The sequence below is a fragment of the Hemicordylus capensis genome, chromosome 2 (assembly GCF_027244095.1).
Source record: "Hemicordylus capensis ecotype Gifberg chromosome 2, rHemCap1.1.pri, whole genome shotgun sequence".
Taxonomy (NCBI): domain Eukaryota; kingdom Metazoa; phylum Chordata; class Lepidosauria; order Squamata; family Cordylidae; genus Hemicordylus; species Hemicordylus capensis.
In genome coordinates, this window is record NC_069658.1 from 43,787,578 (window position 1) to 43,802,575 (window position 14,998).

A 14,998-nucleotide genomic window follows, 5' to 3' on the forward strand; every position below is an offset into this window, starting at 1 on the left:
GAGCGCATTGCAGTAGTCCAATCTAGATGTCACTAAATTATCTTCTTAATTGGAGATAGTTTAAGCAATTCATCCACAGGTTCTTTAATTTCTTCCACTATCACACATTTACTTTGACTTACTATATTATGAAACTGGCTGATATCCAGACTAATTCTGTGTTAGTGCTATGGGGGAAGGGCAATTTTTGCTGATCTTTCCTTCTCTTGAAGCCCACTGCACCTCCTGAAAAGATGTCCCTGGCAGTCATGCGATCCTGAGGAACATATTGTTGGGAGGCTCAATGGGTTTCAGAGGGAAGAGTTCGATTGATGAAAATTGCCTTTCCCTCATAACACCAGGACAGAACTAGTCTGGATATCAGCCCTTGTGATCCTTCGTCTAAACCATATTGATTCCTGACCTGCTATGCAACAAGTACTGCTATATATAAAAGAGGCATGAAATGATTGGTATTAAAATTAGGTTAACTCTATCCCAGACTACCACTGGCCTTCAAAAAAATGGTTTTCATAGTTAGGTCTTTGTCAACTCTAAGATGTTCTCATGCAATACGCTTTAGAGGAAATTTACTGCTATCTTGTTGCATATGATATCAGGGACCATTTATCTTAGCCATATGTCATTTAATTAACATTTTCAGCCTGACAGCATAGTAATAGTTACCCATGGTTTCTTATTTTTCCATATCAACTTACTTTGCATTCTCTGCCATTCAGCTAATGCTATTGTACTGGGGCATTCTCCACTATAAAAAATCAAGGGATCACAGCCATTTTAGTTAAACCTATCTTTCCAAGCCAAGGTATGCTATGTTAACTTCCCCCCGCCCCACCCCCAATAATATTGTAATACACTGAAGAGGTATAAGACTTCTCTGTCCCTATGCCATGAGTCTTTTGAAGATGGAGAACTTGGAGATGACACAGATTGATGAAAATAATATTCAGAACTTAAGTTGTAGAGCAAATACTCTTAAAATGGTATTTCTGATAGTGTGGTCATAGAACACTTGCTTTAAAATGGTAAATTTTTACAATACTTTCAGTTTGTTCCCTTATGTTCTAATTTGTTTAGAGTATATTAATATTTTCTTGAGAAGTAACATTTTATGTGGATTTAAGCAACGAGAGCAGATCATTGTTTGCTTAAGTGCTTCTTGGCCTGTCTATAGGTACAACAGGATAGGTAAAACCAGTGTCGCCCTGATGTGCTTCTAGGTTTTAATTCATGTCTGCGATTCAGTCAAGTGCTCAAGTAACCCTGAAAGTGATCAACTTTTGCTAATTATCCTATTTTGCTAGTACATTTAGTCTTTATTAAGCCAGCAAAACAGTGAAGTTAATTTAAGTGCCAAATTCCTTACTGTGGATGGGTATTAATGGTCCTATGGGTATATAATTAGGGCTGGTTATCCCTAGGGATTGGGCTCACATGATGTATAACCTAAAATGTACATTTTCCTTCTGATGTTTCTCACATCTGACTATGATGTTGTTTTCCAGATAATAAATGCATACTTCATGTCAAATACTTTGTTTTACAAACAAGCCCTAAAAGCACTGGTAGTAAATTAATTGTAACCACTAGAGGGAGTGAGAGGTCAAGCATTGTAAGTAGGGTAAAACAATTCTTCATGGCATACTCCGAATTCAGTTGCTCACAATTCTTTGGCTGTGAGTAAACTTGATTACACAGTAGGAAAAAACTTATTTTGAGCTGTGGTGTGATGTGGAATATCTTTCCAAAAATAGGTACATGTACAAAGTGTTAAAGTTTAAGTCATTTTTGCACTCCAAAGATAATAGATGGAGAGATGCCAATTAACAGCATTAAAGCAGAGGTACCGTTAGTGCAACATTAAAAAAACAATCTCTTAAACTTGTAAAAAGCACTTTATTGATCAGATTGGGGTGAAATAGATGTTGGGGCCAATAAAAACAGTTTTGACAATGACTCCAACTTAATTTAAAAATACAAAATTGTACTAATAATTGTTTATAGTATAGGATTTCTTACATTTCATGCCATCTTTCCTCATGGGAGCTGTATTCCCTTCTTCCAAACCTTATATTCACAACAACCCTGTTCTTTCTAATCTAGGTCCACCATTCTTATCTATTTTAATTATGCTAGCTGATAAAATGGAAGTGTCTCCACCCAAGTTTAAAACACGGTACAGATTTCATCTGAGATATATGTCACACATTTTTCTGATATCAGAACCCCACCTTCTTAAGCAGACTTCTCCGGGTTACCATCAGCTCTACCAGGCATTGTTATGGAAACATTTCAGATTTGCTGATTCTAGGGCATCAGTGTATCCAGGGTGAGCATCTTTGTGGAAAAACAAGGAGTAGTTAATGAGAGGGAGAACTAAGGTGGTGTGATATTAGTGTAAGAGGGAGACGATATACAAGGAATGCTAACTGTAGCCTATATTTCAAATATTCTTTAAATCTACAGTCATAAGTCAAAAGTTTTATTATACAGGATTGACAGGTGCCCATTTGTTTCTGAATCCTTATGTTAATAAGCTTCTATTACATATGTATACAAGAAACTAGGGATTTGCATGAAATTGCTTTTGTGTTCTCTTTCGAGCTTGAAATGAAATGCAGTGGCCAAAATGTTTTGTCAAAACATCATTCGAAGCAGACATGGAGCTCATCACAGAAATCACCAAGAAATATTATAGAAAGCAAACTACCACTGTCCATTTCTCACCACAACACTATCTCACAAACAAATGACAACTCAAGGAAGGAAGGCACCCAAGTTCTGCCTTTGTATTATACTCAGTACTGAGAAAAGAAAACCACAAAATCAAACCTTCCTTCCTCCTTTCCTGCCCTGATGTACCCTTTTCTTCAAGAGAGGCAGGGACAGTATAAGGGCTCTCTCTGCCTCCCAGTCCCTTTAAATACATTTTGACGTTCCCTTCTTTCGTTCCCCCCCCTCCCCCCAGCCAATGTTACATAAGAACAGCCCTGCTGGACCAGGCCCAAGGCCTATCTACTCCAACATCTTGTTTCACACAGTGGCCCACCAGATGCTGCTGGGAAGCCCACAGGAAGGAGCAAAGGGCATGCCCTCTCTCCTGCTGTTTTTCTCCTGCAACTGGTATTGAGAGGCATCCTGCCTCTGAGTCTGGATGGCCTGTAGCCCTCAGACTAGTTTCTCATGACTACACTTGATTTGTATGATAACAAGCCAATCAAGAAGCAAGGAGATTTCAAGCCAATCAGAAACCAGTACCAGAAAATTAATTAGCAAGGGAAAAACAGCCCTCCAAAACGTCGCTTGAAACATTTCAATCAGAATGGAGTTGTTCTGTTTAGAGCTCGAAACAGGCCTTTTAATTAAAGGGTGTTCTGTTTTGAGCTTGAAATGAGCTCAGTGTCAAAATGTTCTTCACATCTCTACAAAAAACCCTTCCCAATTCACCCACATTAGGTTGTTTCTTGTGTATTCAGCCCAGCATGGCCTGAATACAACATTCAACATTGAATACAACAGCCCAGCAGACATGTTTCTCTATACCTTCTGGACTATGCAAATAATTCTCCTTTGGATTATTATATCTCAAAGGAAGTCCTATCTGAATTTCACTCCTTAAAACTAGTGTGATAGAACCCAAAATAAGATGTGGTACCCTATGAGTGGATCAAGCCACTATATTAGTGTATCCCATTCCATAATTACTACATTGTATCCCTTTCTATTAGCTTATATGAGTTTTTGAAACTGAAGCCATTCATATAGAATAGAATTATTGTATAATTCTGTATAACTGTAATGACCAGGCAGTGGCTACAACCAAGTTTGTGTCATGCCTCCCAGTCCCACTACTGGAAGTCTGTGTGTCTTCCATTTTGTCTCTGAAAACCATGAGGTGAATCCTAAGATATGCAGTTCATAACCTGTGATCCAAAGTGTGCATGTAGAAAAGTAAAATGTGTTCAATAATTGTGTGGTACATTTCTAGCTTATGGTGTGAGAGAGAAATTAAGTGTCAGTGTCAAGGGTGCAGAGTGGTGATGGTGGGGCAACTGAAAAAGGCAAAGCTCTTCTGGCGGGAGGTTTCCTTCACAGTGGCCTATAGTGTCAAGACCCTTATATCTCACCTTGTTTATGGTGGCAGTGACATCATAGCTCTCAAACAATAGCAGGGAATGCTGATAATTTGTCATATTATATTTACCCATAAATCTAGCAAAAGCTTCCTCTTTCTTCTCTTGCTCAGTGACCACGTCAGCCCTCAGAATCAGTTCTCACTACCACAGAGAAGCAGGGTGAGGGGAGGTTGCCTAGCCTAGCCTGATAAGCTTCTTATCAATATGAATAAGGAAAACTAATAGCACTGTGTAGATTAACTGTTAATGATATATTTGAGCATGATCTGTTTGAAGCACAGTAGAAAGGTTGGCTAAACTTTTTAGGTTGGTAGTGTAAACTTCTTAAAGGGGCAATAATAATATACAGTAAGTGGAACACTTGTAGTGTGAAAGGAAGCCATAATCCCTATTAAGTGTTTGGTTGATAGTATCATATCTTCTTATGAACTTCTGCTCAGCTATTTCCTGCTCCATGCGTTCACCAGAATTAATCTCTTAGGTCTGCGATCAGTGTTCTCTCTCTCTTTTCATCTGTGTGCTGAATGAGTTTTGTTCTGGGTGGGAATATCATGGCACATGCATGTGCACATGCATTCAGAGTGGGGCCTTCCTGATTCAACCTGAGCGGGATCTAAAACTGACTGAGCGGACTACAAAAACCTTGTGAGCGCAAGCATGTGTGTACACTTTAGAGGGAACACTGTCTGGGATGCTGTATCTCTGTAGACTAGCGCTTCTCGACTAGTGATTCCCAAACTATGGTACTCCAGATGTTGCTGAATTACAACTCTCATCATCCCCACCCACAATAAGTTGTGGCTGGAGATGATGTAGTTTAGCAACATCTGGAATATCTCTGGTTGGGAAGCCCTGCTGTGGATGGAAATGATCACTGACTGGTTTCTCAGTGCTATTGCTCTTGATAATCAAATTAGTGACCTTCTCGTCATTGTCTTAAAGACTGTCCTCTTTGTTCAGTGTAGATGGTTGAGGGACATTTGGTGCTGAAAGACCAAGGCAAAGCATGGGTGCATGGAGCCTCATTTCTAAAGCAGTATATATGAGATTGTAAAAATTCATTACAGCTGATATGGTGGGGAACATAAGAAAAGCTCTGCTGGATCAGGCCCAAGGCCGATCTAGACCTGTATCTTGTTTCATACAGTGGACCACCAGATGCCTTTATGAAGCCCTCTAGTAAGAGCTGAGGGCATGCCCTCTCTCTTACTTTTGCTCCCCTGCAACTGGTATTGAGAGGGATCTTGCCTTTGAATCTGGAGATGGCCTATAGCCCTCAGACTAGTAGCCGTTGATAGACCTCTCCTCCATGAATTTATCTAAACCCCTCTTAAAGCCAGCATGGTGTAGTGGTTAGAGTGCTGGACTAGGACTGGGGAGACCCGAGTTCAAATCCCCATTCAGCCATGTTACTAGCTGGGTGACTCTGGGCCAGTCACTTCTCTCTAGCCTAACCTACTTCACAGGGCTGTTGTGAAAGAGAAACTCAAGTATGTAGTACACTGCTCTGGGCTCCTTGGAGGAAGAGCGGGATATAAAATGTAATCATCATCATCATCATCCAGGCTGTTGGCTGTCACCACAGCTTGTGGCAGAGAATTTCATAGATTGATTATGCATTTTGTGAAAAAATACTTCCTTTTGTCTGTCCTAAATATATTGGCAATCAGTTTAAGGGGATGATCCCTGGTTCTTGTGTTATGTGAGAGGGAGAAAAATGTATCTCTATCAGCTTTCTCTATAAAAGATAGTGATCTTTTATAGACCTCTATCATGTCTCCCCTCAGTCGTCATTTTTCTAAACCAAAAAGCCCCAGGTGTTGTAGCCTTGCCTCATAAGGAAGGTGCTCTAGGCCCCTGATCGTCTTGATTGCCCTCTTCTGCACCTTGTTCAGTTCTACAATGTCCTCCTTATGATACGGTGACCAGAACTTTACGTAGTACTCCACATGTGGCTGTATAAGGCAGGGCTGCTCAACTTTGGTCTTCTTGCAGATGATGGCCTGTAACTCCCATAATCTCTGGCTATTGACCACTGTGGCTGGGGATTATGAGGTAGTTCAAACACAGCTGGTGGGGGGCAAAGTTGAGCAGGCCTGGTATAAGGACATTATAATATTAGCAGTTTTATTTTTCAGCCCCCTTCCTAATTCCAAGCATGGAATTAGCCTTTTTTCATAGCTGCTGCACATTGAGTTGACACTTTCAGTGAGCTGTCCACCATGACCCCAAGATCCCTCTCCCGGTCAGTCACCAACAGCTCAGACCCCATCAGTGTATATGTGAAGTTGGAATTTTTTTTAATTTTTTTTTTTTTGCCCCAGTATGCATCACTTTACACTTGCTATCACTGAACCACATTTCCCACTCACCAAGTTGGAGAGATCCTTTTGGAGCTCCTCACAATCTCTTTTGGATTTCACTACCCGAAATAGTTTGCCATCTGCAAATTTGGTCTCGTCTCTGCTTATCCAAACTTCTAGATAATTTATGAACAAGTTAAAGAGGTCCCAGTACAGATTATTGGGGCACCCCACTTCTTATTTCGCTTTATTTAGAGAACTCTTCATTTATTCCTACCCTCTATTTTTCTGAGGTTGAAATGGGCACTTTAACTTCTAGTTCAATGCTTTTTAGAGCATGAGTGAAATTGAAAGCATATTAACTCGCACTTTAAACTAAAGGCTTAAGGTTTTTAGATGGCTGATTTTGCAGGCTTTTTCAAAAGGAAAACCTGATTGGGCACTGTGGGAAAGGGAAATTTAACAGTTGCTCTTACCCATGCTGACTTAGTGAAGCCTCCATATTTATAGGCAGTGTATCTTGGATGCAGAAAGTTAATGTTCAAAGAAAGTCATTGCCTTGTGTGCCCTTGTGTGCCTTGCCATTGCCTTGTGTGCCCTTGAATGGCCCCCTGCCATCTTGCCACCACCTTGCACCCCCTCCTGTCTATTTGCCACTTCACCCACCTTGTGTGCCCTGGCAAGGACTCTTGCCACCTCACTGCTGCTTCAGTGGATGGAGAAAATAAGTCATGGAAGAGAATGTCTGTTTCAAGTGCCAGAGTGCTCTTACACTCTCCTTATCAAGCGGCTATATTCAGAACCATGAAGTCACTTCCACGATTTGTCCCTCCCAGCACTGGCTTCAGAACCCTCAGTAGGCAAAGCTGAGTTGATTTTACCCTGTTATGGGGATTTCAGAAGCTAATAACTCAGGAAAAAGTGGATAGATTTTTTTTATACAAATATGAATACGATAAATATTTATATGCCACTTTTCAACAAATGTCCCCAAAGCAGTTTACATAGATATAATTCAATCCAATTATGTAGCTCCCTGTCCCCAAAGGGCTCACAGTCTAAAAAATAAACATAAGATAGACACCGGCAACAGCTACTGGACGGATGCTGTGCTGTGGTTGGATAGGGCCAGTTGTTCTCCCACTGCTAAAGAAAGAGAATCCCTGCTTTTAAAAGGTGCCTCTTTGCTCAATTAGCAGAGAACGCAGGATTAGGATGCAGTATATACCTCAGTTTTTAGAAATGTTTAAAGGGACATTTTTAAAAGTATAAGTTATGTTATCTGATGGCAAAAAAGCATAGAAAACACATGGACTTTCTTTTTAGGAGTTGATATTTAAACTGTTGTATCTCAAGGACATAGTTTGGGGTGGCAAAGGGCACTTTCAGGGAAAACAGAGATTTATGGGAAACCCCCCCCCACCGCACTCTGTAGTTATATGGAAGTTTTCTGCAGTGTGGTGAGTCTTGGAGAATTCAAATGTGTTTCTTAATGTATAAGTGAAAAAGATAAAACTGCATTTGGTATGTATGTATGTGCAAACCGCTTTGGAAACTTTCGTTGAAAAGCAGTATATAAATATTGTATTGTATTGGGATGTGAGTGGGTGAAGTATCACAGTGTTGGGAAGTGAAGGGAAGTATGGGAAGTATAGTCATTAAATGGTTTCTTCTGCCCCACCCTGAATTCTGGGTGGTGGCTGTTTTTCCTCCTCCTCCCCCCCCCCCGCTCTAAATGTTGGAGTAGGTGGGAATTACCACTTGAGAAGGGCGGCAGATATACTCATCATTGCTGTCAGCAACTTTGCTCAGTACAATTATAGATCCGGCAGTGCAAATAGGATCAAATCTGTTCATTACAATTACAGATGCAAGGTGTGTTATATAGCTCTCCCTGGTGTAACTCTCTGTAGGAAAAACTTTATTCTCACTGACTTCTGGCGTGAGCAGAATCTAGTATAGCATGTTCCCTTCCTAAATTGCCTATAGGACAACCAGTGTCACACTCTTTGGGGGAGATGGGGATGGGGATAATGAAAGGCATTTCTGCTTTGAATTTGAGTGATCACAAGAAAAATTAAGATCAGTGAAATGCTTGTGACTGTGGGGAGAAATATTGATATTTATAAGTTGCTGTCACAACGCTTTGATTTTTAGTTAAGATCATATGCTCAAGCCTTCCTAGGAACCTCTTATTGAAATCTCTCTCCATTTTAGGTGAATGACTCTTAGACTGCTGTAAAAAAAAAGTTTACCTGTTAATGGAAAGATTAAAAGAGGACAGTACTTTTGGTAAAGGAACTCTCTGTTTCATTCTCGGCCCCTCAGTAATCAAATGAGATCAAAGGTGACAGGTTTTAAGTCCTGGAAAAGTCTGAAAGATGAGCTCATTTCTAAAACTATGTGGGGGTACAGTCATGTGGTCTTTAAGCCTTTTTATTATGCCACAGTAATGAAAAGTAAATATTTGTATTTAGCAATATTTCTTGAACTGAAGTGTATGTTAAAATTATGATAGCCCAAAGAGCTATAAAAAGAAACAAAAAACACAACCCCCCTTCTGCTGGATCTGAATGGTATCTTCCAAACAGATGACAAAGTACCTTTGACTGAATCACACGTACAGGGACAGGATTTTCAGCAGAACAGGAGGCTAAAACTATTGTAATTATTGTTTAGCAGCACACGCACACTAGAGAAAAACAAAGAGGAGACAAAAGGACAGGAGGTTTTTAAAAAATCTTTGAAATGAGAAACTTTGTTTACTCCTGAAGAACCTAAAGGAGCCAGCTGTTTCACTATGTGTGGGTTGCTCTAAAGAGTGGAGTTAATATTTACATTTTCAGTGGAGAGAAGGAGAATCAAACTAGAGTTTGTTTTCCTTTTTGCCTTCTGAAGTTTTTTTTAAACTATCAGTGCGGTCAAGAGAAGGGTATGGATATGTCTGATCCAAATTTTTGGACTGTTCTCTCAAACTTTACTTTGCCTCATTTGAGAAGTGGAAACAGGCTCCGTCGAACACAAAGGTAAAAACTGAGTTCAGGAATGGGTTGTACCTGTTGTCTGTGTAATAAAGTTTATGAAATGTAAACAGTTCTTGACCAAATATAGTTGCTGAGCGACTTACAATGCATGTAAATACTTCTTCAGTACTTCCTTCTTCTTTGTTTGGGGTTCCATGCTACTTTTAACGTTCTGTGTGCTTATGGCTACCTTAAATGTAGGTAGGAACTGAGTAAGTTTCTGTATATAATCAGAACATAATCACTGTACCTTTTATTGTTTCAGGTATTCTGAGCTCTTATCTGAGAAGTATTTTATAAATTTAAACTCGTATTCAAATTCTGTCAAATTTATATTTTCAGGAAAAAGTTCCCCAACTTTCAGAAATTAAACAACAACATTGTTGTTGTTTTCTTAATACTGTTGCTTCTTCTTAATACTGAGGATTTTTTTGGTTTTTTGCAAGGTAATTCTGGTAGAAAGTTAAAAATAGAGAAAGTGTGACTACTAAATAAAGTTGCACTGGAAACTTTTTGATTTGAAATTATGATGTCATTCTGTTACATTTATTTGAAGTGTATGATAGGATCTGTCCATTCTACAAATAATTTGATAGAAATATTGAACTGTGTTTCAGTTTTTCTGAATGATTTCAAGACTAATTGTATTATTGTTGAACAATATTTAAGATATTGTTCTGGAACTCCCATTTCAGCCAGAAGAAAAGCCAGAATAGTCATTGGAGCAGATTTTGTAAATTCATAACTTCCTAAAGGAATTGTTGATAGAAGAAAATGGGATATGTTAGATATGTTAGATACCCCAATACTGACTCGAAAATAAGTGCTAGCATGTATAGCAAGTATTTCCTCATGCGATGCCTCACAGGCACTTTTAATTATTAAGGTGCATGTGAAGCATACTAGACTTATTATTATAGTTGCAATCTACTGGTGGATACATTATCTCTTGTCCCTTTGTATTCTCTGTATACAGTCTGCACCCATTTACTCCTGGTAAACTTCACAGCCTGACGAATCTTACTAGAAGATGTCCTATTCAAATTAAATATTGCTTAAGAGTAACACCTGAGTAGTACTATTGAGTAATTTAGTCTGGATGCCAGCCAGTGGTTTCAGCTGAGTACCAGACTGCACATAAAAGTTTAATAATTTGTTTTCATCACTATTTTATTCTATTTTTATTGCATCATATATTTTAATCTGTGACTTTTAGAGATGTAGATATCAGGCAGTTTAAAAGTATGATAGATAAACAAATAATACTTTTTGTAATCTAATACTGCCCACTAACGTCATATTTATTAAGTAATCATAAAAAGATGGTATTAATAATAGTGGAATCTCTTCCTTGCTGTGTTCTACTCTTTGGGGAACATCTAAGAGGACCTTTTTCTGTGTACTAGATGAATGCAAAAACAGAGTCTTGTGGCACCTTGAACACTAACCAGTTTATTTTAGACTTTCATGGACTACAGTCCACTTCATCAGTTGCATGAAGTGTTATCCTCAGATACATATGCATGGGTGAGGACAAAAAAATTAATACATGTAAACAGAGAGGCCAAATGACTATGAAATGCAAGAGTACCACCGGTGACTATTTTGTGTAAATAAGATAAGCACCATTGCAGTAATTATTAAAAGCTTTTAAGCGCATCTTCAGCTAATAACACTGTAATGTAGCAACCCATAATCCCAATTCGAGCCTGTGCAAATACAATCAAACATTCTGTTCAATTGTAATTCAGCTATTTCACACTGTAGCTTCTCTTCAAAATTCTTTTGTTGAAAAATGACAACTTTCAGCTCAGCAACACAGGAAGATGGACATGCTCACCCATCGGTGACCCTTCTTAATTGGGGTCAGATGGAGCGACTAATGAAAGTATATATGTCAGCACTTGAACCACTTGGCATTCTTTTTGTAGTCTTTAATTCATCTGTTTCTACATATACACTCCCCCCACCCAAAGCAGTGATACTCCAGCTCTGTCTCTGTACATTAAAATGCTGAACAAGCAGTACATTAACCTCCATTGTTCTTGTATGCATGTGCAGTGTCTTTGTAGATCTCTAAGAAGCTTAGAGAAAAATGAAGTGAGACTCAATTCATGCCTTTCCCTAAAGGTTCATATTGCAATTTCCTCCTCTAACATTGAGATAAACTTCAGCATTCTTTGTGTACCTCTAAAAGTGTTCTAAGTAGTCTGCTGTCCTTTTAAAGAATTTTTATGGACAGAGTTCCCTTTGTGTTTTAAATCTTTGTGTTCTGATATACAGAATCTAGTCATTAATGGTAAGCCAGATATCGTAATCTGGGGATGGGGCGATCTGCTATATTAGAATGAATAAGGTGGCCTTGGAAGCACAAGCAAAAAGAAGAAAAAAAGCATACCAGCCTACCAACTCACATGCACTTGTTGGATACAAGGGATATCAAGCAGCAACCTGAGGAACAGATAGAAACTTCTTTCCTAGAAAGAAATGTTGCTTGGGCAAATAGCTAACTACAAAGCTGGCACTAGAAAACACTGAACTGTGGGTCATATGATTTTGAATTTGCACTAGCTAAATAGCTAGCAGTTGCTGTCTAAAGAAATATAGGGACTGAATCCTGACTAACAAAGTGTGTGCACTCTGAGGGGCTGTGAGGACATGCTGGGAACCCCCTCACAACTCCTTCAGTGCCCTTGCACTTGCACTGTTGCTCAAAAGTCTGCAACATACACTCAGGAAGCACTCTGTAGGGTTGGAAAAGAAGTCACAGCAATGTGCTTCTGCTCCTACAGAGCACTTCCAGAGTTAGAGTGGCACTCCAAACTCTAATGGCTCCTCTGCAACAGCGCATGTACAGGGGGACTGGGACTTCCCAGTCCTGGTTGCATGAGGGCTTTCGGCCTGTCCCCACAGTCCCTTGGTGCACAAGATGTCAACCACGGATCAGAATGGAAAGATGAGGCTATAGTGCTTTTCCATTTCCTAGGCCCAGTGTAGTCATAATGTTCCCAGTGTTCAAATCATGGTTTGGAGATCAGAAATGTACCATGCACCTTGTATATACACCTTTCTTTCTCACTTTTACATGTGATTTTCTTTCAATTGTTTCTTTCCATAGTTTGGTTTAAGCTTCATATCCATATCGGCACTAACTATGGTTAAAGCTAACCAAAATTGCCTGAAATTTGTTTGCAAGATCATTTCAAATCTTAGTTTCAAAGCAATCCTGATCAGACTTAACCATACTTAGTGCCTGTGTTGTAACACTACATAACACTAAACTATAGTTGAAGCAAACAATCTCTCACTACTTTCATGTTTGGACTATGATAAAATTTCCTATAAAAGCAAATAAACTACAACATAAATTAGAAAAAAGACATGTGAGCAGACATTTGTTGTCAGCCATACAAACTAATTCCATTTTTGACATGAGAGGTACTTTGTAATAATCTGGCATTGGTGGTATCACTGGGTTATGAGAGTAAAAAGGTCTCTCTCTATTTTTTTATTTTTTTTTTTTATCCTTTTGCTTCGTTCTTGGACAGCTATTTCCTTTATATCTCATCTCTGCTAAAATCTGTCTGTGGCTAAATTATAATGCCTGTTGTGTCAGAACTATATCTAAATGTAGTATAGTCGTAGATAAAAATAGGTGCCATGCAGCCTTCTGCCTGTTTGACAGGGCTGCACAAAATAAAAGTTTTAGAAAATATTCTGGAACCTTTCCTTTTATCTGCCTTTATGTGGTGATATAAAACCTACTAATAGCTGTCAGATGAGGAAGAAGTGCTGATGAGTGGTGTGTTTGTTTTATTCCCCCCCTTGGTGATTGGGAAATGTGGGAACCTTTCTTTCCATAGGCCCCTAATGTGCATAATTAATTATCTATCTTTACCACAAGTAGTCCCAAGAAAAGTAGCATACTATGGTTGACAGTTTCGGTATCTATACTTTTAATTGAACATTTAGAAACCTGGGCAGTGGTTGAAAGCCAGCATTTATGTTGTCAGCACTCTTGGATTCCAAAGTATGATTATACAAAATGGTGGACCACAAACCGACCTACGTTCTTAGTGACCAAAGTCCGTGCCACAGATGCTGCAAACCTCTTTTCCTCTGGCAGCCAGCAGCTTGGCTTTTTGTCCTGAATTTGGACAAACTATGCTGTCTGGAAACACATAGTTGGAACTATTAAATGGTAACTGTGCAAGCTATTAATAACTTGTTCCAATGTCACATCAGAATGAGAGCAACACCAAAAGTGCAATGTGTTTCTTTTGTGTTCTAAAACCTTCATTTTGTGTGTCCTTGCTAATTCTTAGTTAATACTCCATTGGCTTAGTCTGTGTTGAAAATAATTATTGAGATGGTGGTGATTCACTTTTTGTTCTAATAGCCTGTGCTTTCCCCCAACATTACTCTTCTACTCTCCCATCCTCCACCGCCCCATGAACTTTATTTACTTTTAAAGCTTCAGAGCCCAGAATCATTCTTCCAAGATGAGAATGAGTTCTTCTCCTATTCAGCATTTGCTGGCTGGTCCCCCCACCCCACCCCCGCCGCCCCTTCAAAGCCTTTAGCGAAGAGACCTTAAGGGAAGAGGGAAGCCTACCTTGTGCTCAAGCTCTCTGATTTATGGAGACTGAGCATGGTGGGGGGAATGTCTTCTCCAGTTTTAAGACACACTTTGAGACTAGAAAGGAGAGCATCATATTCAGTCTTCATGGCATAGCCTCATGATTGTACTCTTATTGATGCATCTGCACATGAATTTCCTTTGATTCCCTTCCAACTCTAAATAACCACTACAGTTAGAAGGCAGTGTGAGAAACATGAGGTTTTATCCTTGCAGAGTTACATAGGGATGGGCCTTACCTGATGCCAATGTTTAGTCCACACAGGTGATGAGGCAAGTGGAAATTGTAAGCCTATGCTTGCTGAAATATTAATTCTGCTATGATTTACTATAACACTTTCCAACCAACTATTGAATCAAGAAATGGGTAAAGGAAAACCATTTTTACTACCAACTATTGAACCAAGAAAAGAACACTCCTTTCTTTGACATATGAGCAACAACATATATTTATTATGCACCTCTGCAGCTCACTCCTAGTCAGTCAAAATGTAACCCTTTTGCAGTTTTTAAACGTGTGTGTGCGTGTGCGTGTGCGTGTGCTCATATACACATGTAAACCCCATATGGAAGCCTCTATTCCTTGCCTGGAAAATAGTTCATTCTTTTCTCCCCTCCCCTCCCTTTGATGATAAAATTAGCAATCAGTTCTAAACTAATTTATATTGTGAACCACCCAGAGACTTTTTTGTATTCGGTGGTATACAAATGTACGGAAGGAAGGAAGGAAATAAATAAATGCTGGGATCCAAAGGGCTGTGCCCATTTACTATATTCACATAAGTTTTTTTTTTTTTTTCCATCACCTCTTCCAGTTCAGCTCTCCCTCCTCTTCCACCCCAAGATTAGCACTTCCTAGATCCAAGGGGCTGTTACTGCAGGAGAGAAACCAGCAGT

General features: G+C 39.3%; 1 protein-coding gene across 15 annotated transcripts in view; it reads left to right on the forward strand.

Moving 5' to 3' along the window:
• The window catches only part of MAST4 (microtubule associated serine/threonine kinase family member 4), a 443,961-nt gene that overhangs the window by 273,117 nt on the left and 155,846 nt on the right, over window positions 1-14,998 (forward strand). For 2 of the 15 annotated variants that reach the window (XM_053288789.1, XM_053288792.1), the window contains exon 1: window positions 9,103-9,465. The exons of the other annotated variants lie outside the window; for them this stretch is intronic. In XM_053288789.1, coding sequence (XP_053144764.1) covers window positions 9,374-9,465 — 92 coding nt within the window. In that variant the 5' untranslated portion in view covers window positions 9,103-9,373. Of the gene's footprint in view, window positions 1-9,102; window positions 9,466-14,998 lie in introns of those variants that run through there. 15 annotated transcript variants of the gene reach the window in all.